At 45.1% G+C, this 21356-nt stretch overlaps 2 protein-coding genes across 5 annotated transcripts in view; both read left to right on the forward strand.

The window, feature by feature from the left end:
- Positions 1-3403: 3403 nt before the first annotated feature.
- zc2hc1a (zinc finger, C2HC-type containing 1A) lies at positions 3404-9629 on the forward strand. 2 transcript variants are annotated; one of them, XM_052053967.1, is made up of 10 exons: positions 3404-3694; positions 4676-4749; positions 4877-4993; positions 5393-5419; positions 5854-5995; positions 6788-6930; positions 7196-7298; positions 7428-7503; positions 7589-7699; positions 8063-9629. In XM_052053967.1, exons 1-10 carry the CDS (start codon positions 3676-3678, stop codon positions 8196-8198), a joined length of 948 nt encoding a protein of 315 aa, XP_051909927.1. In that variant the 5' UTR covers positions 3404-3675; the 3' UTR covers positions 8199-9629. The 2 variants fall into 2 exon arrangements, with proteins under 2 accessions (XP_051909927.1, XP_051909928.1); XM_052053968.1 differs by lacking the exon at positions 5393-5419 and having other exon boundaries at positions 3409-3694.
- Positions 9630-15039: 5410 nt separating this feature from the next.
- The window catches only part of LOC127592879 (catenin delta-2-like), a 110424-nt gene continuing 104107 nt past the window's right edge, over positions 15040-21356 (forward strand). Inside the window, exons 1-2 of one of the 3 annotated variants that reach the window (XM_052053918.1) lie at positions 15040-15461; positions 18487-18650. The gene's annotated coding sequence lies outside the window, so the exon portion shown is untranslated. The remainder of the gene's footprint in view (positions 15462-18486; positions 18651-21356) is intronic. The other 2 variants (XM_052053917.1, XM_052053919.1) reach the window with 2 other exon arrangements.

The following is a 21356-nucleotide window of genomic DNA, read 5'->3' on the forward strand; positions in this document are numbered from 1 at the left end:
TCTTTTGTTGGCGAAGACTTCGCCTTGTCAGAGTCTTCTTCACCTTCATCGGCTGGAGGACAGGGAAGCAAATTGACAAATCAGTCTCTTGCAAAGACCTGCAGAATCTGCAGTGTGCCATTTTATTTTGAAGGTCTTATTTCCTGTGATTGCTTGTGTTGTGGTTTTGACTATGAATAGGAAATCGGTTTAATTGATGTTCCTCTATGGCCTCCTGTGTGATGTTTGCATGTTCTCCCGTTGCGTGCGTGGGTATTCGCCGAGTACTCCAGCTTCCTTCCACATGACAAAAACGTGCATGTTAAGTTCATTGGCCGTAGGTGGCGATGTGAATGGTTGTGTTGTGTTCGCTTCTGGACTCGAGAGTTGAAGGACTTTGATTTATGACACAGCTACTTTATTGCATTTTTACCCATGCGCGCAAATCCTTGTGTGGACTTTGGCCCGTTCCATAGAAGACTTCGACTTTCCATTAAAGACTCTTACTTGGATTGATTTTCTCGGCATTCACGGGTGTACACGTTTGTGTTTTAATAGTAGCCTGAGCAACATTAGCCTAATTCCACTTTTGTGTGTTTTTTTCTGCTCTTTGTGATGAAAATAATCAAACAGGAAATGGAAATTACTGTGATGTAAGAACACTGAACAGGTACACGCATCTCTGTCCTTTGATCAGAACGAGATATGAATGCCGCGATGTGATGAGAAGGTGGAGTTATGTGACTTTATAGTGTCCAATAATGTTCAGAGATTTGCCCTTAAGCCATTTCAGACATTTTAGTTTGGTTGATTATTAGTAAAAAAAATAGCAGACGCATGTGGGGACTGGCTCATAGTATACATTTGTGAAAAAATATGAAATTTGGATCTGGAAGGTTTCCACCCGACAGTGGTGATGCTGCATCATTCAGCTCATGTCTCTTGAAGTGCCAATTAAAACTGTGCATTATGTTTACAATGTTGTGGCCGGGCAGCCGTTGTGTTCACTCACTCTTACCAGGTTTGTTGATGTTGAGCTGCGCCAGGCTCGCCGAAAGATCCGCAGGTCCCGGCCCCCCGGAGGCTGCTGGGATATCGTGGATGGCGTTCCGGCGGCCGGACCGTCGAGAGGCGATGAAGTCCTCATAGGTCGCCTCCACATCCGTCATCTCTGCCACGCCTCACCATCGCAGGGCCTGCACACGCTTGTCGAAAAAAAATTGGGAAAACAAGGTATGTTATATCGACGTGGGGTTTCTGTATCTAGAAAATCCCTTTAACAAAGGCCTGCCGTCTCTTTTTTTGGAGTTAATCCGTCAATCTCTGGAGATCAGTCCACAAGGGAGCCAAAAGGCAGGAAACTGAGACCTAACCCATGCAAAACAACGCTGCTCCATTGGACTTATTGAATTGCATTGTGCCCTGAAGGTTGGTGGCCCACTGACAGCAGCCTCAAATGACTGTGCGAGCATTCTCGTCTATTCTCAGATACATCTTTCACCATGTGAGTGAGCAACGTAACCCACGCAGCTGCCACGTTCCCAGTGGTGTCAGCATGGGTGAGACCACACAGATGTTCACCGAGGAATAGTAAGAGGATTATTTTACTTTATGTGGTATTGCTTCTGAAAGGTTCCTCAATGACGGAGGGGCAGGGCCTCTTAGAAAACGACATATCCTTGGCGCTTGTTTGGTACGCTCAAGTCCGATGCAATATTCATTTGGAAGTTTTCATAATTTAGACCTGTTTGGACTCCTGACACAGCCTGCTAGCCAAGTATGTGAGTGTGTCCCATGTGGGAGCAGCGCTCAGCTGGACATAACTTGAAGATGCCAAACAACTGATGCAATCAGAAAAAAAAAATTGTCATAAATAAATCAAACGGGAAAAATACAAATGGGAAAAAATGGGTAATTTCTGGTTAGTGGTGCTTTTACAGTACACATTCAAATAATACATTTTACTTAACACAATGCTTATTAAGATAACATTTTAATCATAGATTGTGGTCTTGCATTTAACAAACCCAAATGTATATCAATTTTTTTTATCAGCAAGGATCTTGCTTCTTTTACCCCAGATTTTCCTTTAAATTATGTGCTGTAATTTAAATGTAAATACATAGAAATGCTCATTAATTTGTGGTCACCTTTAAATATATATAAATATGGAAACGGTGGTTTTAAATGTATTATTTTTTTATGATACAACTGGACAAAATGGATAATATGTAACCTTTCCCAGGGCAATGAACCACATTTACTTTCCGAGTGAGTGCTCAAATGCAGTCAGTGAACTGGTATTATCGTTTAGAAATCAATCAGATAATACAGAAAGAAGGCGTTGAAATGCACACTGTTGTTTGGCACGCCGTGCGGCGAAAATTAATAATACGCATAGTACAAAACGATTAACATGTGAACAAAGCCACACGCACATTGATCGCAATAATAAACCGACATGCGTGTCTGCGGTGGAAGGCCCCTCGCTGAACCTGCAAACACGGCTTGCGTTGTTTACATCGTCATTTTGCATCACATGAGCAATTTGAATTGTTAAGCGGTACCTGTAAAGCTTTAAAAAGGCGTCCGAATATTTGCATGTGGGGTCAAGTACATCAGGTGGAGGAGCGGTACCTCGGCAAATCTCGTCATACTCTCAAATAGGTTTAGCAGCGTCAACGTCAAGGTGGTGATGGGATGATGTGTGTGTTTCCGGTTGCCGTTTCAAAATAAAGACCACGCTCGTTGCGTTTGTCAAACAAATGGCGAACAGCGTGTGTCGGTTTATGTGACGTGTGCGTCAAGTGGAGAACAGTGATTTTCTTGTTAGGGCCACACAGCCTTTCCTCAAAGCAGCTGCTTGTCAGTAACTCCATTCATAAGACACATATGTGCTCAAGGTGCAAAACAGCTGCCACATTGTTTGCTTTGTGTATACGTTCAGGTCGGAGAAAAAGCGTTTGCGCAGGAGACGCTAACACAAAATGATAATAGCATCCTGCATATGTGTACCTGGACAAAAAAAAAAGTCGATTTAGACTGCGCATTCCAGTTTAGGGGCAGAGGTTACCTCCCATGCTCCATCTGCTGGTTCATCTTGAGCATGTTACATGAGCGCGGACCACGCAGTAACAACCAATGGAATCCTGAGATGTTGATATATTGCTAGCATCATACAAGTTGCCATTGGTAGCCCAAAGAACATTAGAGTCAAGAGACTTCCCCACTGGCCGATTCTATCGAGACGCAAAGAAACTCCGACTAAATAATAAATCACACTCACTATTTGATTTACATTTGTTGGACTATTAATTTGTTCAGGGTTACAGTGTTGGTGATATTTATGTTTATTTGATTTAATTTAAAACATAAATCCTAAAATAGAGCTGATGTTGTTGTGAAAAATCAGCCGCAGAGACGCTTGCGTCGCGACTTGTTCGAACGTTTGTCCCTACTTGGGCTTCGTTTGATCTCGGGTTATCGGTGGGATGTCTGGTGGGGAGGAGTTGACGTGAAAAGAGAAGCAAAAACCGAGGACCGTGGGGGTTCAAATAAATAAATGCGATAATCTCCCCCCGTCTGTTAACAAAACAGGAAATGTTTAGCGGCGAACTGTTTTACATCATCGGCGAAGACGAGTATCTTGTTTGTAAGGACAGCTGAAGTGCATCATCTACAAGTAAAGAAACGGTAATGATGGACGAATTCGATGGTAAGTTGAATTGTGGCGCTTAATCTATCTTTGCTTGTTAAATTCCACTTTTCGATTTTGGGGCGGTCAGTCATTGTGAATTTTGTCAGCGACTTCCTATTGTTTGGGTTCTCGCCTCTGCCAGGCAATGAAACGTTTGGCGTGTACACGCTAGCTGTTGGGTAAAGACTGCAACGGACGTGTTTGTATTTGGGAGCTGGTCGTCATTAGTATCAGTGCTCACGATTAATTGTACATATGACACGCGCATTTAAACAAGCTTCTTTACAGCCACGCTGTTTCTAAATGGATACAGTTGATCTCAAACGTCAACATCGTTGTTGAGATAGATCTACATGTATTGCACAATCAATGATTACGATGTAAAAAAAATGTTATTTTGGAGATTAGCGTGATGCCCCGCAGGGATCAGACAGGACCCCTGTGATTCTTACTTAGATCTGACGCTCATTGTATCTCAAAATGGAAGAGCGTCTCATCAGTCAATACCCATTTGTCATCCAGGAACTGCTTATGCACTCTGATCACATGAGGCTGGAAGGCTTGCATCCAACTCTCTGCTCCAGAGTCATGTTAACATGCACTCTAAGGAGGTCATACTGGTGGGTAATAGCAGGCACTGTCAGTAGGTCTGTGCGCCCTTTCAAAGGCTGTTTTGATGCCTCCGGCACAGGGTGTGGGCCGGGTGAATGTTGGTTGTGATGTCCTCAAAGATGAAAGACTAGGGTCATTTTGAGATTGAGCGCTGTCACATATAGGAGTAGATTTGATGACTGGGTGGGAGTTGCTGTCGATAGCGGCTCTTGAATAAATGAGTATTCTGTTACCGCTAGGCAGCAACAAAAGTTGGTCATCATTGACGCATGCCAATGACTGTGCTTGCCAACTTTGTTTTTTTTTTTCAAAATGTGTAGTACAATGCCTCAAAAAACCCAAATATTGATATTATATTTGAACTTGGACTCCATATGTCACTTTCAGATGGGGAGGCCCTTCCTGTTGGCGATCTATCTCAGTGTAACACCTGTAAAAGAATGTTCTTCCCTAAAGTTCTGGTAAAGTTAACATCACTGCTAACATTCTGAAACACTGGCCGTTATAATAATGGAAAACTTATTATGGGAGCTGCAGTTAGGTGGTATTTGGTGTGGTTCCTGGGAAAGGGTTTCTCTTTTTCTCCAGGAGAAGCATTCCAAAATCTGTCAAAAGTCTGCGTCCAAACGGAGGAAGGTTTTTGACTCCAGCAGGCAAAGAGCTGCCGGCACAGACATCCCAACCCTCAAACCCTTAAAACCAAAGGTAAGGTCACACAATGATGTGGGGGCTGGACTCCAAAGTTTCAGATTTGAGTCCCACTGGCCTTTCAAAGCATCCCCGAACATGCCATATTTCCACTTGTGATTATGACCCAATGCCAATGGTTGGCAGCTTTTGTTTTTTTTGGCTTTCTCAGCCACTTGAGCTCTGAATTGTGATAACACTGTTCACCCCTGGTTGTGCTGATGAAAAATTGTGGCCGCCTCCATCTTTTAAGCTGCTCGTTTTTGGTCCCAGCAGTGCCATCTTGCTCTTTAATATGTTGACGTGACCACATCAATGTATGCAAGTTAATGTAAAATGTCCCTTGAACATTGAAGTCATTCCTTTGCTCGGTGTCCACATTTGCAAAACGAAAAATACAACTACTTTATATTTCAGTCCCAAAGTTCATCATCTTCTCACAAAGTAAGTGATTTATGTATTTTTTGGTTTATTTTTGTTTTAGATAACAATCCAACTCTGCGCTGTAGCCTACTTACTTCCTAATAGTGTTTAAGACCCACTTCCTCCATCTCTACCAGCTTTACACTCGTTCCAGCCTCTATTTGCATGAATTAAAAATTCCTATGCTACAAACAACAGATCTTTTCTTGAATGGTATGATTAGCCCCCATGCAAACACGAATGATTTTGAAGGCTTGGGTGATCACTTTGAGGGTACACATGGAGAAAATCGGCATTTGCGGCCATCAAATCAGAACTGTGTCTGAGCCTAAAAGCCACGAGAGTCCGCTTCAGTGTTCTCGGAGGCTCTGTGTGTTGCTGTTCAACTCGCACACATATCCGGTATGTACCCGTTGAAATGACAGAATGATGTTCCGAATGTTGCCTCCTGCCAGGCGGAACCCCCAAAGAAGCCATCCAACTGGCGCAAGAAACATGAAGACTTCATCGCGGCCATCCAGGCATCCAAGGCCAGCATGAGGGCCATGAAAGAAGGCGCACCTTTGCCCCCGCCTCCTCCTCCTTCATATGACCCAGGTAAGTCAGATTCGGCACATTTGAAACTAACTTGGGCTGCGACTTAAAAAGTTGGCTTTTTTTTTCTCTCACCCAAATCGGATGTCCGATTTAGATCAATTTAATCCTATTCAATGTTTACAAATCATCAAAAGAATCATAAATGTGCTTGGCTTGGTTGGCCTTTATGTAATCGTAAGCGTAACAGTGCACCCCCCTCTCGCTTTCCCTCGGGCTGTTCTCACGTGTATCCAGGCAAAATATTTGTGGCTTGAAAGCACATACCTTGGTTTAAAAGTTTCCATAAATCTCAGTTTTTGCATCGCGATAAGTGTGAGCCATGTCTTTGGCAATGTTCAGATCAATTCACTCCATGATGGCCTTCGGCCGGGCTCCTTTCTTGGCATTCGGGCAACAGTGGGACTAAAAATCCGCTCATGATGTCTGTGTCTTAACTTCCTTCTCAAAAACAGAAGTAGCTGCCGCTCTCTAAATACAGCACCTTTCCCAAATGCAGATTTAGGTCTTCTACCAATCGGTGCAAAGCTTATTTACATACAAATAATCCGGTGAAATCCAACCGTGTCATCTTCCAAGTGTTTCGGACCTAGAATAGCTTGAAAAGGCCATCTTGGGTATTTCTAACCCACATCAAATGGTGAACCGGCTTAAAAGGCATCCAAGATTTTGTTAAAAGAAAAAAAAAAGGATTTGGCATGGGACCTTGAAAGTAATAGTGAAATCATGGCCACAACACTTTGTAAATCTCATATTGACACTGACATGCACATTTTCTCTCAATTTCTTCTTCAGACCTAGTCCAGTGTCCTTATTGTCAGCGGAGGTTCAATGAATCCGCCGCTCAAGGACACATCAAGTTCTGTCGGGATCAGGCTTCCAGAATGGGAAACAAGAACAAGTTGGGCGATGTCAAGAAAATGCCTGCTCGCACGCAGGTATTTTTCAACACTTTTGCACCACTGTATGTGTCGGGGGGTGTCCCCTAGCTTTGAAAAATGTCACTGGAAATCTTGGAAATAATATGACCTAAAAATGCATTAAGACGTATTTAATTCAAAGCTTTCTGTCTAAAATGTGTATCTTTTGTTAGCGATTAGAGAACTTTTATCAACAATAGAAAATGATGATACTTTTGGTGCTAAGTGAAGTTCACTTTGGTTCTGCGATCCAACTTTTGAGTGCACTCTGCTCTGTGCTCAGTACAAGCCGCCCGCACTTGTCAAGAAGGTCAACTCTGCGGCGTCAACCATCCCTTCGGTCCCCTCTCGTCTGCCCGCGAAAGTGGGCCCTGCCCAGACTACCGGTAACATGCGCAGCAAGATTTGTTTGAAAGCACTTTCACATTCAGCACCTCCGGTTAGATGGCTACGCGAGGTCACGAGCTCGAAAGGAACAAGACGTCACATTGAGTCACACGGTCTTCCTATTCTAGGAGCCCCTTCCGGTAAGGCCCCCTCTGCAGCTTCACTGAGGACAAACACATCTGGGGTGACGAGCCCCACCTCTGGGTGAGTGCGCACAGACTTGCTCGCTAGAATACGGAATCATCCGTTTTTCCCTCTTGCATTTATTTTCCTTCGACGTGTATTTCAGCATGGCAATGAAGAGCCGAGTGGTGGGCTCTGGCTACGGTCCCGTGAGAAACACTCCGGCCGGAAGAGGACCGCTCCACAAGAAGAAACAAGAAGACGGTTGCATAACGAGGTGAGCAAACTCCCCGGCAACTCGGCAAAAGCTCCTCGGGAGGAAGCTCATGCTTCGCTTTCCTGACCTCTTGTGGTTGGAAGATGTATTGCATAGTCCATGTGTCAATCAGAAGCATGTACCGCTTCACAGCGGTATCGTTGAGGATTAGGCTTGCCATTATTTCAGATGGGAAAATGCGTTTTGAAAACTAGTCGTGTCCAAAGTCTTAACACAGTAGCACTTTTATTGACTGAAAAAAAAAACTTGAAATACACTTGGCAAGAATCTCAGCATAGGTGACGTCAGTGGAAGACATTAGATGTTCAATAATACAAGCAATTGGAAGTTTTTTTCCAACGTGGATTGTGTTCAATTTCGCAGGGATGACGTGGACGGTTGTCACACCGTGGGCAATGGTGAAACCAAGAGCAAGTTTTGTCACTCATGTGGGACCAGGTACCCCATAGAATCTGCAAAATTCTGCTGCGAGTGTGGCATCAGACGGATGTGTATCTGAGACATCCATTTCCTCTTCATAGAATACTACACTTTTTTTTTCTCCTCGCGTGGGCTTCGAATTTATGTCGTCACGTCATTTACTTCCCAAACATGCGTCATACTGCTTGATTCCTCCGCACAATGTCGCCAGCATTCTTCAGTCAAAATACGCATGGCAAAAAATTGCAGCCTGCTTAATATCTATCTCCTTGTCACTGTTAGATTAGAATCACTTTAACTTGTGTTCTTACCTTCGTGACTGTTGCTATTTACAGCAACTTTGCGGACCTTTCAGAACGCCATTAAAATAAAAGACGACAAACAACCAATTTAGCCGCCTTATCACCGGAGACTTGTGGTGATTGTATGCAAGCGCCAGACGCCGCCCATCACTTGATAGTGGCGGTTCTTCGGCCAGCCTCGCTGCCAAGTCTCGGATGAAGAAACTCTCTGGCAATATTATTACAGTACTGTCATCAATCAGGGACAATAAAATTCGGTTATCATTTAAAAGATTAGTTTGACAGGACTTCCTGGAACGTGACGGTGTGAAGGAATGGGCTCAGCGCTGTTTGGGAAAAGGGGAAAAATATGAAGTGTGGGGTGAAACACTTGTGAGATGCGCATCATTTCCCCCCCTGTCGCTCAGTCCTCAGTCAAGCATGGCGGTCACGACTGCTACTTCTCAATTTCATCAGATGAGAATTTGTTCCTGCCCGTAAGTGCAAGATGATGAACCACTGAGGAAAGATTTTTTTTAAATTTATTTTTTTTAATAGACTGGGATCCAAGCACCTTTTGGACTTTTAATGCTGAGATTTCACACAAACTGTAGCTTTCTATGGAAGCCCACGCATTCCTTTTCCTTTTTGGACTAGCTATTTATTCCATTCTTATTCCAGCCCAATTTTACTCCATGACTTTGTTGCATCTGTACCGAGTCGCATTGGATTTGTTTGTTTTCCCTTTATTGTTACATGTTCATGATTATACTGTGTTTCAAATGTAGTTTTGACCAGTAAATATCTTTTGCTGCATCTACTGTTTGTGGAGCACACCCCGGAAATGATGGACATACTAATTTGTCATAACTATTTCAAAACGCGACTGTTTAAACTGCTATTAATTAATGTGGCTAAATCAACAGTGAAACGAGTATTGGTCTCTTTCCGAGTTGTGATAACCTTGGCACCTTCAAGCGTAGGTGAATGTTATATTTCACACATTTTGGCTGCTTCGTAAACCCAAATTCTGGTATATAAGGTCAAATGTAACATGCATACTTGGAGAATATGCAGCTCACATTACTTTTAGGCTGTCGGACCACAGGATGGTTAGTACGACATTGACTCAAGTGATGTGACGGTCAATTTTTATGGAAGCGAAAATGATTAAGGACATCCATGTGCAAAAAAAAGTGTCTGCGCTTCATATGCAATATTTGGCCCCCCATGAATAAATAAAAAAAAAACATTGAGCAGACAACTGTGTTTGTGTCCATTGAAGATAACAACAACCTTTACAGTTTTGGTTATAAATATATTTTCAGTATCAATGGTTACATCAAAAGTGTATGCGGGCTTCTTGTGCACAAAGGGGCAAGTTTAGCACTTCCAACACATGTGGCAATTGAACGGTTGAACCGCCCGAGTTGCATTACCGTCGCGATGAAGACATCCAACGCGAGAACTTGTTGGTGCTGACCCTGAACGGAGTCGGGTCTGCGTTTGCGCTCAGCCATGTGTGGCAAAATGAGCTTTTAAAGCATCAGTCATACGCGGAGAGTGATCTGCCGTGTCATCTCATCCGGCGATTTCCCCTAAATGGTGGCGTTCGGAATCAGAAAACGATGTATTCATTAGTTTGTACAAAGGTATCGTTGTTTATATGTGCCATGAGATTTTTATAAATCTAAAATGATTGCCTTGGCTCATTGAAGATTGGGATCTGGTCGTTTGAATACGTAGTGACAACTGCCTTAATTAGATACGCGGAAACGCTCAAATGGTGAAAGCACCTTCCGCTTCAACCCCCCCTCCCCCCCCCATACAGCTCAGCATATTGCAATGCCGTTTCACACTTGACTCAGCAAGTTAGCTTGCGTTCAAAATGGAGCTATATTGAATCATAAAACAATTGTTTGACCTTTGGACGTCTCACTGAGTCAGCTGTGTAGCTTGCTAGCATATCGAAAGAGTCAGTCACTCGACACGAACCGAAAAGAACCACACGGAAGAGAAAATGGCACTTGGCAGGGGAGCTTCAATGAAGCGGAAGCGTCCTCTGTTGTAACCCAATCGAGGCGTACGTAAGAATTGGCGAGTGTCAAAGAAAACCACGCGGGGCGCCGCGATCAAGTGTTCCCTAACAGCGAATTCAGCATCTCGTAGCACTCGCTCATGCTAGATAAGATTGCCTTCACTCTGCAAAGTCTTTTGGTTCCCCTGTTGAGTTTTCGCTGCTGCTTGTGATTTTTTATCATTGCAGTCCTCCTCCTCTTTGGCCGCACTTTGGGTTCTTCACTCTAAAAAAAACAAACAGAAAAACACAAGATGCTCCTTTATGTTTACGCCGGACTGTTATCATTTTTTTCTCTTCAAACTTGAACTTTCGCTTGCGGTTCAGCGTGACTCCTTATTGTGCGTCTTACGAAACAAGCAAGCGCCAACGAAAACCAACCTCCTGCTTAGACTGCACTACTAGTTGTCTGAAATTCTAACGGGGTGACTTTTTTTTTTTAATTCCACATATATTAGCCACGCATGCATCCATATTTACGTTTGAAATTGAAATCCGTCTGGACTTACCAGTTTCAAAGAGCACGTGCACTCTATTGAGTTGAGCACGGATGCGGCCAGTTGCTGTGTGTGGTTCACTTTTATATTCCCCATCTGGCAGGTTAAATTGTGTAAGATGCCGACAAAATCCTGCAGAACACGCGTGTACAAAAGCACTTTGAAACACGAATATAAAACCACGTCCGGATGATCTAAATTTAGGATGGGCGCGACAGTGCAGTGCCGTGCACCCGAAATGACTCCCCCCAAGGTACGTCATGTTTTTGGTTCATGACAATGCTTTGATGAAACCACAATGAGTAAACGTGAATTTGAACGGGACTGAAGACTCAACAACTGACTCACCGTGTTGTTTCTTGGCAAACAGTTTTGCACTCCACTTATGTCCTCGGTGCACGATGCATTTCCCTGCAGGGTAACGATTTTTTCTTTCTTATGAAAAAAGAAAATGCAGTGATGTTAATTGACTCATGAATTGCATCGATATGATAATGTTTCCATTTCACGCTGGATGTAAAAACCGCATGCGCGATTGGCACCAATGGTTCATGCATGCTGATACAGAACATGGAGTGGAACTTGATTATATTTTGGTTTAACAAAAGGCAACATGAGGTATTTTTGATGTTTAACAAAAACAAGAATGCCTTTCATAAATTCAAAATGAAAGCACTCGCAAAGAGCATTTTTTTTGAAAGAAAGCTTTCTTAGTCTGCACGATTGATGCGCTGCACTTTTACTCTTTTTGATGGTACTGAAATGTAAATTGCGCGTGTGTTCTTACTCACTGCGTTGTCGAGGTCAGTTTGCACGATTCCCACGTAATCCTCTCCAAGTTCTGCGAGAGGCCTTTGGCTGCTGCAGCTCGAGGCCACAGGTAGAAGCAGAAGAAGCAGGAGACTATTGCGCAGAAGATGCTTGTGGGAGATGGAAGATGTTCCTTTTAGCAAGTCAGTCAAATGTCTTCTCTATTTGATGCAACATTTTGGGAAATCCCTGAATTTGGTTTTGCGTTTCTTGCCATGCATTTGAGAGGTTGACTAAAACACTTTTTTTAAACGATTTTCACAGGCACAGTAGAGTGACGCGCAAGTAATGCAAAGTGTAGCGGGATGTCTTGACAGGCATACAAGGATGCTAAGAAAGACGTTTTTGCACATTTAACGCATGTAATAAATATAGACACTTCAAAATATTCCACTCCAGCATTTTTTGACACGAGTCTTATAATGTACGAAAGCAGGCTAGCATGCTGATACGATTGTTACGATCTGATTCAAACGGCGCCGCTCCTGTAAATGCGCCACCTAAAAAAATGATCTTTTTAAATTTCACTTTCCTTCTGAGTATCAAATGGGAAGTGATCAACGAGGAATTCCAGTTGTCGAGAACGACTCGAGAGGGTCAGGCGGCCGCACCGGAGGGACGGAAGCGGCTCTGACACTTCGCCTTCGATTCCCGAGTGTCGGTGAGTTGCACTCGTCCTCACGACTTACCATTGGTCATTCTTCATTCATATTCGCAGCGGTTTATTTGGGAATTAGCGATGCTACCCGCACGGCCGTCTGTCTGCTCCGTCGGAGATGCGGTCCGCACATGTCAGTGTGTACCTCGCAGTCTCCAGAAGTGGGTTCCCGTGGCTGCACCGCGCACGGACAGTTCGTGTGTTTTTAATTCTCACGCCCTATCTGCGCCACACACTAGTATCGTGATATTTACTTCCTGCAGCTGCCACTTGGATCTCATTTCTCACTCTGTGCAATTTCCCGAGACCATCCCACGAGTTTGGGACGTTGCCTCTGGCCTCGTTACTTCAAATTTGCTCATTGACATTATTATTATTGTTTTTTTTTTTTTAATGAGTCGATTCTTACGACAAGGAAAACAATCGCCATTTATGTTGTGAATGCACTAAAGTGTGTGTGTTGTGCTGGAGTTGACCAACACAGCACACCGCACACGTACGCTTATATCACTCCCTTAAATTGCGAGTCGTCTTCCCCTCATCAAAAGTTTGTCGGAGAGCAAGACTGGCTCGAAAACTGCACAATGACATTTTGGCCACACTTTCACTGTCTCATCTCCACCAATGAGTCTTAGTCCATCTGTGTACATTTAAAAAAATATTATAATCCATATTAAATATTTCCTTTTGAAAGTGAGCCTCTTAAGATGATTTTACATCATGTAAATTCCCATCGTTTGTGTGCCGACGCACTATGACATGGACCAACACTCAGGAAACCAGGGGTGTCCAAACTCGGTCCTCAATGGCCGATTTTCCATCCATCCCTGCTGAAACACGCCTGATTCTGCGCTTTAAAATGTTCTGACATGTTGAATCGTAATTGTTTTCATGCCTGCAAAGTGTGTGTGTGATTTAGAAAGTGGAGGAACCAAGCCCCCTTGCACATCCATGCAACTACATCCCTGCCTGATGACAGTCCAATGAAATTGCTATCCTGTATGCTGACCAGGCTCAAGACCGAAAGAGCAGACAGGAAGAGGAAGTCAGACAGACTACAGGAAATGACTCCAGCACGACAGTAATTGTGAGTTTAAAAAAAATGTCGTTGAGACCCTTTATTTTATGTTCTTAGTGTTTTTTTTAAACAGCCTTGAACTGTAAGCGGTGGCAGACTTCATTTGAAGAGTTGCGTTTAAATTCCGCTTAGCATGAAAAAGTTATATTTCTTCCATGCTGTGCAAATTGCAATTTTTACAGACTAGCAAAATAGAGATAATTTTGAGTTAACTTTTTCCAATACACAAACATGAAAAGCTCCGACCCACATATTGTTGTATTTCTGATATGATTACTATCATGAAAATGATACAAATATGCGCGTGTTTTTGCCATGGCTCTCAGGTCCGCAATGAATGAAGACACGGGTCCAAATATGATGGTTGCCATGGTGGCAGCCGACAAAACACTCCTGATGCTCCACACACAGACAGATTCTTTTGGGAGATTACGGTAGATGATTCACTTTTAAAGTATGCGCAGATGTGTCCCGACAGGATTTCACAGTTTATTCAATCGGAAATGATTTTATCTGCATTTTTCAATTTGCATTATGGTCGACCGGTGAGCGCGTCGGCCTCACAGTGAAGAAGTGCAAGGTTCGATTCTGGCTCCGGCTTTTCTGTGTGGGTTTTGCACGTCCACCCCCGTGCCTGCCTGGGTTTTCATCCGAGTACTCCGTTTTTCTCCCACATTCCCCAAAACTTGTATGGCAGGTTTAATGAAACACGCAAAATTGTCCCTTAGGTGTGATTGTGAGTGTGAATGGTTGTTTGTATGCCCTATACCCCACCTACTGCCTGAAGTCAGCTCGGAGAGGCGCCGGCACGCATGTGACCATCCTGAGCATAAAGCTGTTTGAATAATGATGGAATACGTTCCCTTTAACGTTATTTAGCGGGGTTTTGGGATTGCTACACTACAGTATCGGGTTTGAACGCAGATTCAGACAAAGTGCGCCCTCTAGCGGCTGTTCTCCAAACGCGCAAGTACTGTATTTGCAGACAGAAACATTGACCATTGATCATCAGCAGTTTATGATTTGAAAACTGCCGAGGCGAGGTGAAACGAGCTAATTTGCTATTGTCTACGCAGTTTAATGAGAAATACTATAGTATGCCTATTAAATGCACGCGCGTACAAATGATTGAGCACTGCACTTTCTTTTAAAATCTAATCAGATCCCAATAAATTGCATTTGCGATGCACTTGTATCCATTCCCCCCAAAATCTGACCCTTCATTGTTGTCATTTCATCATGTAGAAACAGCTGTCCTTCTCTTTGCACGCCCCCTGAAGGCGATCCCCCAAATGATGTCATGCTTGCTGACACGTGATGCTTTCCAGGGACGTCCAACTCTTTCCTGCATGCTTTCCATCTCTTCTCGCTGCAACACGCCTAATTTTAATCGTTATCAGGCTCCAGCCAGGTCGCTGCACCTCAATGACCCCTCCGTCCCAACCGAGGGCGGCGGCTCAGAGGGGAGCATCCCCCCCCCCCCCCCCGCGTCATATCGTCGTAGCCCCTGGAGGTGGCGCGCCACACCACGTGATTGGAGGCTTTGACGGAACGCGTGCGCGCGCCACCGAGTGAGTGAGTGCCCGAGCGAGACAGAGAGCGGCTGTCTGCCTCCTTTCTGGTGCTTCCTGACGCCGCAGTGCTTCGCCGCTCTCCCCCGCCTGCACACCCCCGCGCCGAACCCCTCGAGCTACCTGCTGTCACGTCGCCCGTCCCTCCTCCACCTCCCCCCGGCGGATGCCTCGGTCCTTCCGCGAGCTGCAAATGCACGCTGCCCCCGCCGCCTCCCTGGAAGCAGGACGAGGCGACCGCACGCGTTCTTCCACCCTCGACTGAGGCGAGCGCGCTGCGGATTGGACCCCGAGGAAAGGCGCACCAGGGGCGCAAGGAGAATCGAGGAGAGACGCCGGTGGCTGGGACGGTGGCCAGGAGCTCTTTTCGGTAAGTCTTGGTGTTTTTTTTTCTATTGTCATTCTTTAAATGAGCGAATATTGACAATCTAAACAAGAGGCTGTCACCCTCCACAATTTGGACGTGCAAAGTATTCGTCAGACACACTTGGACATGCATGGGGGGGGGGGGGGGGCATTGTGCCGGTATCAAAAACGTGATTGTTGTGTTGGCCTCAGACGTCCGGCAGAACCCCCCCCCCCCACGGCTTCAATGTGTTCAATGTGCAATTACTTCTTGTATGAAAAGGTGCTCGTGTGTGAGAGAGCATCGCCTAAGGAAGGCTTGTTGAAACGAGATGAAGTTATGCCTTGAACATACTGCTTCCTCTCGAAAGAGCACGAGTTACAGAGGTGAGGCGGGGATACGTGCAGGTCTCCCCCCCCCCCCCATCACCCCTTTTGGCTTTCTTGTGATGACAAATCGACATTTTGCAGGAGAGGCATTGTGCTGGCAGTTTTGTCAAGGGCGTGCAATAGATCCTGCTGATGAGCTGGAGGTGTAGAGGAGGATGTGCAGAGGGGGGGGTAAGGGGGTGTGTGGCGTTATTAGACATGATGTGGGTGCATGCACAGCCGACTGCATGTCAGCTCTCTGACAGGTGCGTGATGGACAGCGTCGTCATGCGGCGAGCGGGGGAAGCCAGCAGATTTGATTATACAGTATACGGCAAGGTCTCGCTGTATGGCATTGAACTCTTGTTTTACCAGCCGCTGAAAAAAAAAAAAAGCTTTGCGTGGGAGCGAGCTGCTCCGAAAATACATCGACCTTCCCAGACTGTAGAAGTTAATAATTGAGGGTACAAAAGTTGAACAACAGGTTGTCATAGTTTTAGATTTGTTTCATTGTCGTTTTTATTTCGTGTTGACGTTCGTTTTTTAGTTTTTAAAGCAGCTTATTTGTTACATTTCTTGTAGTTTTTATACATTTATATTTTCTCAAAGTGTCGGTTTATTAGTTTGAGTATTAGTTGTTGTTTTCAAAAAAAAGCACAACGCAGGCCAAGAATTGATGCTCGCTGAGCTGAGCTCCAATGAGATTTGCTGAGGGTATTCACCACAGTACTCAAACTTTGAAGCTGCCCCCCCCCCCCCCCCCCCCCATGTTACAAAGCTGCTGGAGGCTCCAACTCAGCCGCGTCTCGAATGAGTTGGATTAAAAAAAAAAATGGATGGACGGATTTACAAATGGTGACATTTGACTTCAGAGGTTCCGCTTTAATTAAGTGAGAAACCATTTCACAACTTATTGCCATCATCAGTGTATTCTGGTGCCATATTTTCTCTTTGTCACATATAGGCAACACCCTCGCGTGCATCTCCCTTTTGTACATTGAGCTTCTTTTCGGTCCGGCGACTGTCCCTCGCGGGCCTGTGAAGCCTCGTCCTTTCGTTGCGGACACAGATTAGGCTAATTCGCACAGCGGCATGGGATGCTTAATCGCTACGCGGCGGCGGCGGCGGCACAACCCGGCAGTTTTTATCGTGGCGTAGTTGAGACTGGGGGGGGGGGGGCAAATTGAGCCGCCGGTGCGTATCGATCGGTCGGCGAGGCTGCCAGCTGCCGTCCGCAAGGATGGAGTGCTGACGAAAGTCCAAAGAGCGGCCATGATGAGCTGGCCATGGAAGAGGGATGCTGATGGCCAGGGAGGAGTTTGTATCGATAGTTATTCCGCCTGAAGGCATATGTTGTAGTCCGGGTGGGGATTGTTTGATGCACAGCCGCTCTGTCGTGAACCCGGCGGGCGTCAATATGACCTTTCCCTCCTTTCTGCTTTGATTTCCTTTTTCCTGGGAGCTCTCGGAAAAAGTAAGACCTCCCTTTTAAAGTGTGCGGAACCAAAAAGCCCCCCCCCCCCTACCCGCCCTTCCGCTTTGTATGTTGTATACACAGACATACCATCTATCTGACTTCCTCTTGACACCAAACACAATTAAGATTTGATGCTTTCGCCTTCATCCGAGCACGTGTCATGGGGAGGACCACGGCTTGAGTGACACGAGCTGTGAACTTGCCCGGTGCTTTGATTGGATTTTGATGGACTCGTGGGAGGTGTTGACAGCCTCCATATGCTCATCCATCATTCATGCTTTTTGTCACGAGTCGACATCGATGAGCTCGCTTAATGACATTAAAAGAAAAAAAAAAAACAAGCACAACGCACAGTCGCTAATAGACACTTTTACAATGTTTCCCCATAAGGCTCGAAGTGTTATAAGATTAAATAGACGTTATGCGCCATTAAACCTGTAGCATCACTCTTCTTTTCTCTAACAGTACATAACGGAATCCAGCCTGGCTTTCCCATGGGGCCGCATTTGAGCAATAATCTCTCTTGCTCTTAATTGTAACCATTTGAATGACGAATGTGTAATCATTACCGTTTTCCGCGGAACTGCTGATGACGGCGTCTGGCAGCATTACAAGCAAAATACGGCCCCTTTTCAGTTCACGTGTGTAAATATTGTAGTTTAGTATTCATATGTACTTTAGTGTTATTGCTCCTTGTCGTTGGACATTTGCCCACATTAAATGTTGGTCTCGCTCAAAAGACGAGCGAGTGAATTTCGCACTTTCAACACCCACTTTGACAAGTGAAATATTGTCTCCGAGCATGATGGTGTGATTAGTTGTGTGCTGTGAGATTTCGCTTCAAGGTTTTACATTTAAAGGGCCAGGGGGAGTCCTCGATGGAGGACGGTGGGCTTGTCAGTGAGCTTTTGACCTCTGTAAGAGGCAAGAGGATCACGTTCATACAGAGGAGCAACTGAGAGAAATACGTTTCTCATTTTCGATCAACCGTGACCTATTACGAAGCTACTTATCCAAGGGCTTGGACCGCATCGTGCGTACATGCTCATCGGCCACAGGTTAAGCTACACCTGATATACGGTGGCCGTTTCGGGCATGTGCATTATGTGGAGGCGTTGCAAGGGGCGAGGCAACGTGCCGTGAAGGAGAGAAAAAGAAAAAGTGCCACTGAAATGGATTTCTGTTGTGTCACCTTGCAACACAGGTCAAGCATTGGCATAGAAATGAGGAATATGCGCCCCCTTGTGGAGACACCGTCTGCAGAAATGATGCAAGTTGAGGCTGGTGGTCTCGTGGAACGATGGCACATGTGAACGTCGACTTTTCGAGTGCATGGGCGGACATGATGAAAGCCGTCGGGTAAACAAGGTGGCAAATGAAGCCAGGGTGGGGAGGTCTGAAGACAGCCCCGTTCTTATTGACGATAACACGTCAGGCCAATGAGAAGCTCTTTCAACTATTTCGTTCGACCAATGTCAAAACATGGCGACCTCATTTTGTACAGATGAACAGGTGGCCCGCCTCCTGTAATTGTTTTTATTGAGCTCACCTATTGGCTGACTGCAGTTGGCCTTCCCTTGCAACTCAAGTGTCACTTCACCATCTGCTGACCTTCCGGTGAACACCCAAAAGGGGTTGTGATAATTTTTTTTATTATTACTTATTTAAAGACGTGTGTCATCCCTATCCTAAGAAATAGGTGTTTAAAACAAAATGAATGAAAGATTTTGCCATGACATTGCAGAGGCTGCAGATAATGTGCTAAAAAGGATTTATGAATCAAGTCTCTGGTAAAAAGGGAGGACTGTTCAAGATGGATAAGACTGAAGACGCGGTTTGAAATCCCTTCAATCATGTGTCACATATTTCACGTCCCGGTCTGAAGTAAGCTTAAGCAGGATTTTTCATTTTTTTTATTTGCACCTCTGGAGTGCCCTTGTGCTTTTAATCTCCCGATTCCAAATGCAATGCGCTCTCTTGTCATTTGTAAAGGAAAGGAACGGTTAGCGACCTCTTCCTTTGGGGGCCACGGTTGAAGTTTCCATTGAATCTGCCGTAGATGTTTGACAGTGCAGGAGGTTACGAAAGCATCGCACCATTCGCAATACGGCGTGATTGATGACGGTGAGCTTTGGAGATAGTGATGTGTCAGCGTTGGAATGCTTCCAGCAAAGCGTGTGTGGATGCCTTGGTGTGTTTTCTAGCCCTGATTCTCTCCCTCCTCCTCCTCCTAATGAGCGAGCCGCAGATGGGGCTCCCTCCATCATCCCTCCTCCTCCGCTCTATTGTCCTCCGCATCGGCCGGAGGGACAAAGAAGGGAGTCAAGAAATGAAAGTGATAAAAGGAGGAGCGAGGTGGGGGAATATGCCGAGTGACAAAACGGCGCAAAGGTACGCTGGGTTAAGGATGCAGGTGACAGAAGAGGGAATTGGCAGGAAGGGGGTAAGTGGCGAAAATGATGGGGAGGTGGAGTGGAAAGTGAAAGACGGGGAGCTAGGTGGAAAATGGAGAGCTTGTGATGCAGCCGTGGAGGGAGAAAAAGAGCAAGAAGCTTCCCATTCCAAACCAGAGGCGACGAAACGTAAAATCCAGCATATGGTGGACGATTGAAAAAGGGCATTGCGAGCAGTATGCGTTTGTTTCCCAGCCACGGCATGGCATCTGGGCCTCAGTCGATGACGCTCGCTGAGCTGCTTTCATAATTGGCTCAGCTATAGCAGGTGTTGCCCGAGTTCATTTAGCATCCGAGAGGAGCCTTAGAAACACAAGGCTTCTGCCGGCGTACCGGTTTTCCAATTGACTCCGGCATAGCGAAACCGCGTTCCAAAAACTTGCACGTTATATGTTAAACCGGCGGAGACTCGAAATCAGGGCTACTCGGGAGGCGGGCCTTTCCAAGCTCAGAACATAGCGCGCATTCTCCGAGTGGTAGGATTGGTCGTCAGGGCTGGAGGACTATGGGGGGGAAAAAAAGATGATTATTGTAATTGATATAGATATCATGATGAATAAAAACGATTATGTATCGATTTTTTTTTGGGAAATGGTTGCTGACGTCATGGCGTTCTGTTCTCCTTTAGACGCAAAAGTAGTTGATTTCATAGTCGTTGATCATTTAGCCACCTGGAATCATTTGTAACTTGTTTGGATGAGTTCCTGCAACATTTTCACCATGTTAGAAGAAAATAGCAACCAAAAAAAAAAAATGCACATGACGACGACCACCTGTGGACCGAGCGATTTTAGCCAGGGTGTTGTCCGCATGTCTGAGTGAAGAGAGGGAAAAGAAGGTTTCAGCGCCAGCGTGTTTTAGTCGGTTACTTATTTATTGATGCGTGTCGACGCCGGTCCACCGCTCCAGCCAGTCTCGGCCTCTGCTGTCTGCGGCGGTTGATTTCATTTTGCCTGAGCTAACGACGGCTGCTTCGAGCCGCTGTCACTGTGAGCTGCCGTTGCTCGCCGCTGATGGTTGACAATTTAGTACACGTCACAGAAAAATGATGAGAATTTGCGAATCGTACACTTGGATTGATTTTTCAATACAAGCAGTTCTTCTGAGGTCCGGGCCTTTGTGCTGCAATGACTTATGAAGACATTGACCAGGGCATTGATGCAAGCAGTGAACATGTTTTGCTGCTGTGATGTTGGCGGTTGTCTGAATTATATCTTGCAAACGTGCTCGGAGCAAAGCTTAGGGGCCTCTTTTAAGTAAGGATGCAGTGGGTGCTGGAGAATGTCAGCGTTTCAGTGACCAATTTTCCAGAGGGTATATTTGTTCTTTTTTTTTTTCTCCCATGCATTATTTATAAATTGTGCACTTGAAGTCGCTTCATTTTTCAGACGGTTTCCACAAGATTGAATTCATCCCAATGTCGTGTTTATCACAGAAAATCTGGTGCCGAGTGAGCAAATTAGACCACACAAGTATTCTTTTTCTTTCTTGAAGCCATAAAATCGGGAATTGTTGTTTAAAACGAGTTCATGCTTAAAAAGTAAAATTTGGAAAAGTGATGGTGACTTTTCAAATGCCATCTGGTATTTCAATTGCGCCGTCATTTATTTTGGTTTTGGCT

This window comes from Hippocampus zosterae, chromosome 20, assembly GCF_025434085.1.
Source record: "Hippocampus zosterae strain Florida chromosome 20, ASM2543408v3, whole genome shotgun sequence".
NCBI classification, from domain to species: Eukaryota; Metazoa; Chordata; class Actinopteri; order Syngnathiformes; family Syngnathidae; genus Hippocampus; species Hippocampus zosterae.

Excerpts from the sequence above, each read along its gene's own strand:
- zc2hc1a (XM_052053967.1), top strand. Across the intron at positions 4,994-5,392 it reads TCAAACCCTTAAAACCAAAG|TCCCAAAGTTCATCATCTTC; the intron begins GTAAGGTCACAC and ends TTTATATTTCAG. Across the intron at positions 7,504-7,588 it reads GTGACGAGCCCCACCTCTGG|CATGGCAATGAAGAGCCGAG; the intron begins GTGAGTGCGCAC and ends CGTGTATTTCAG.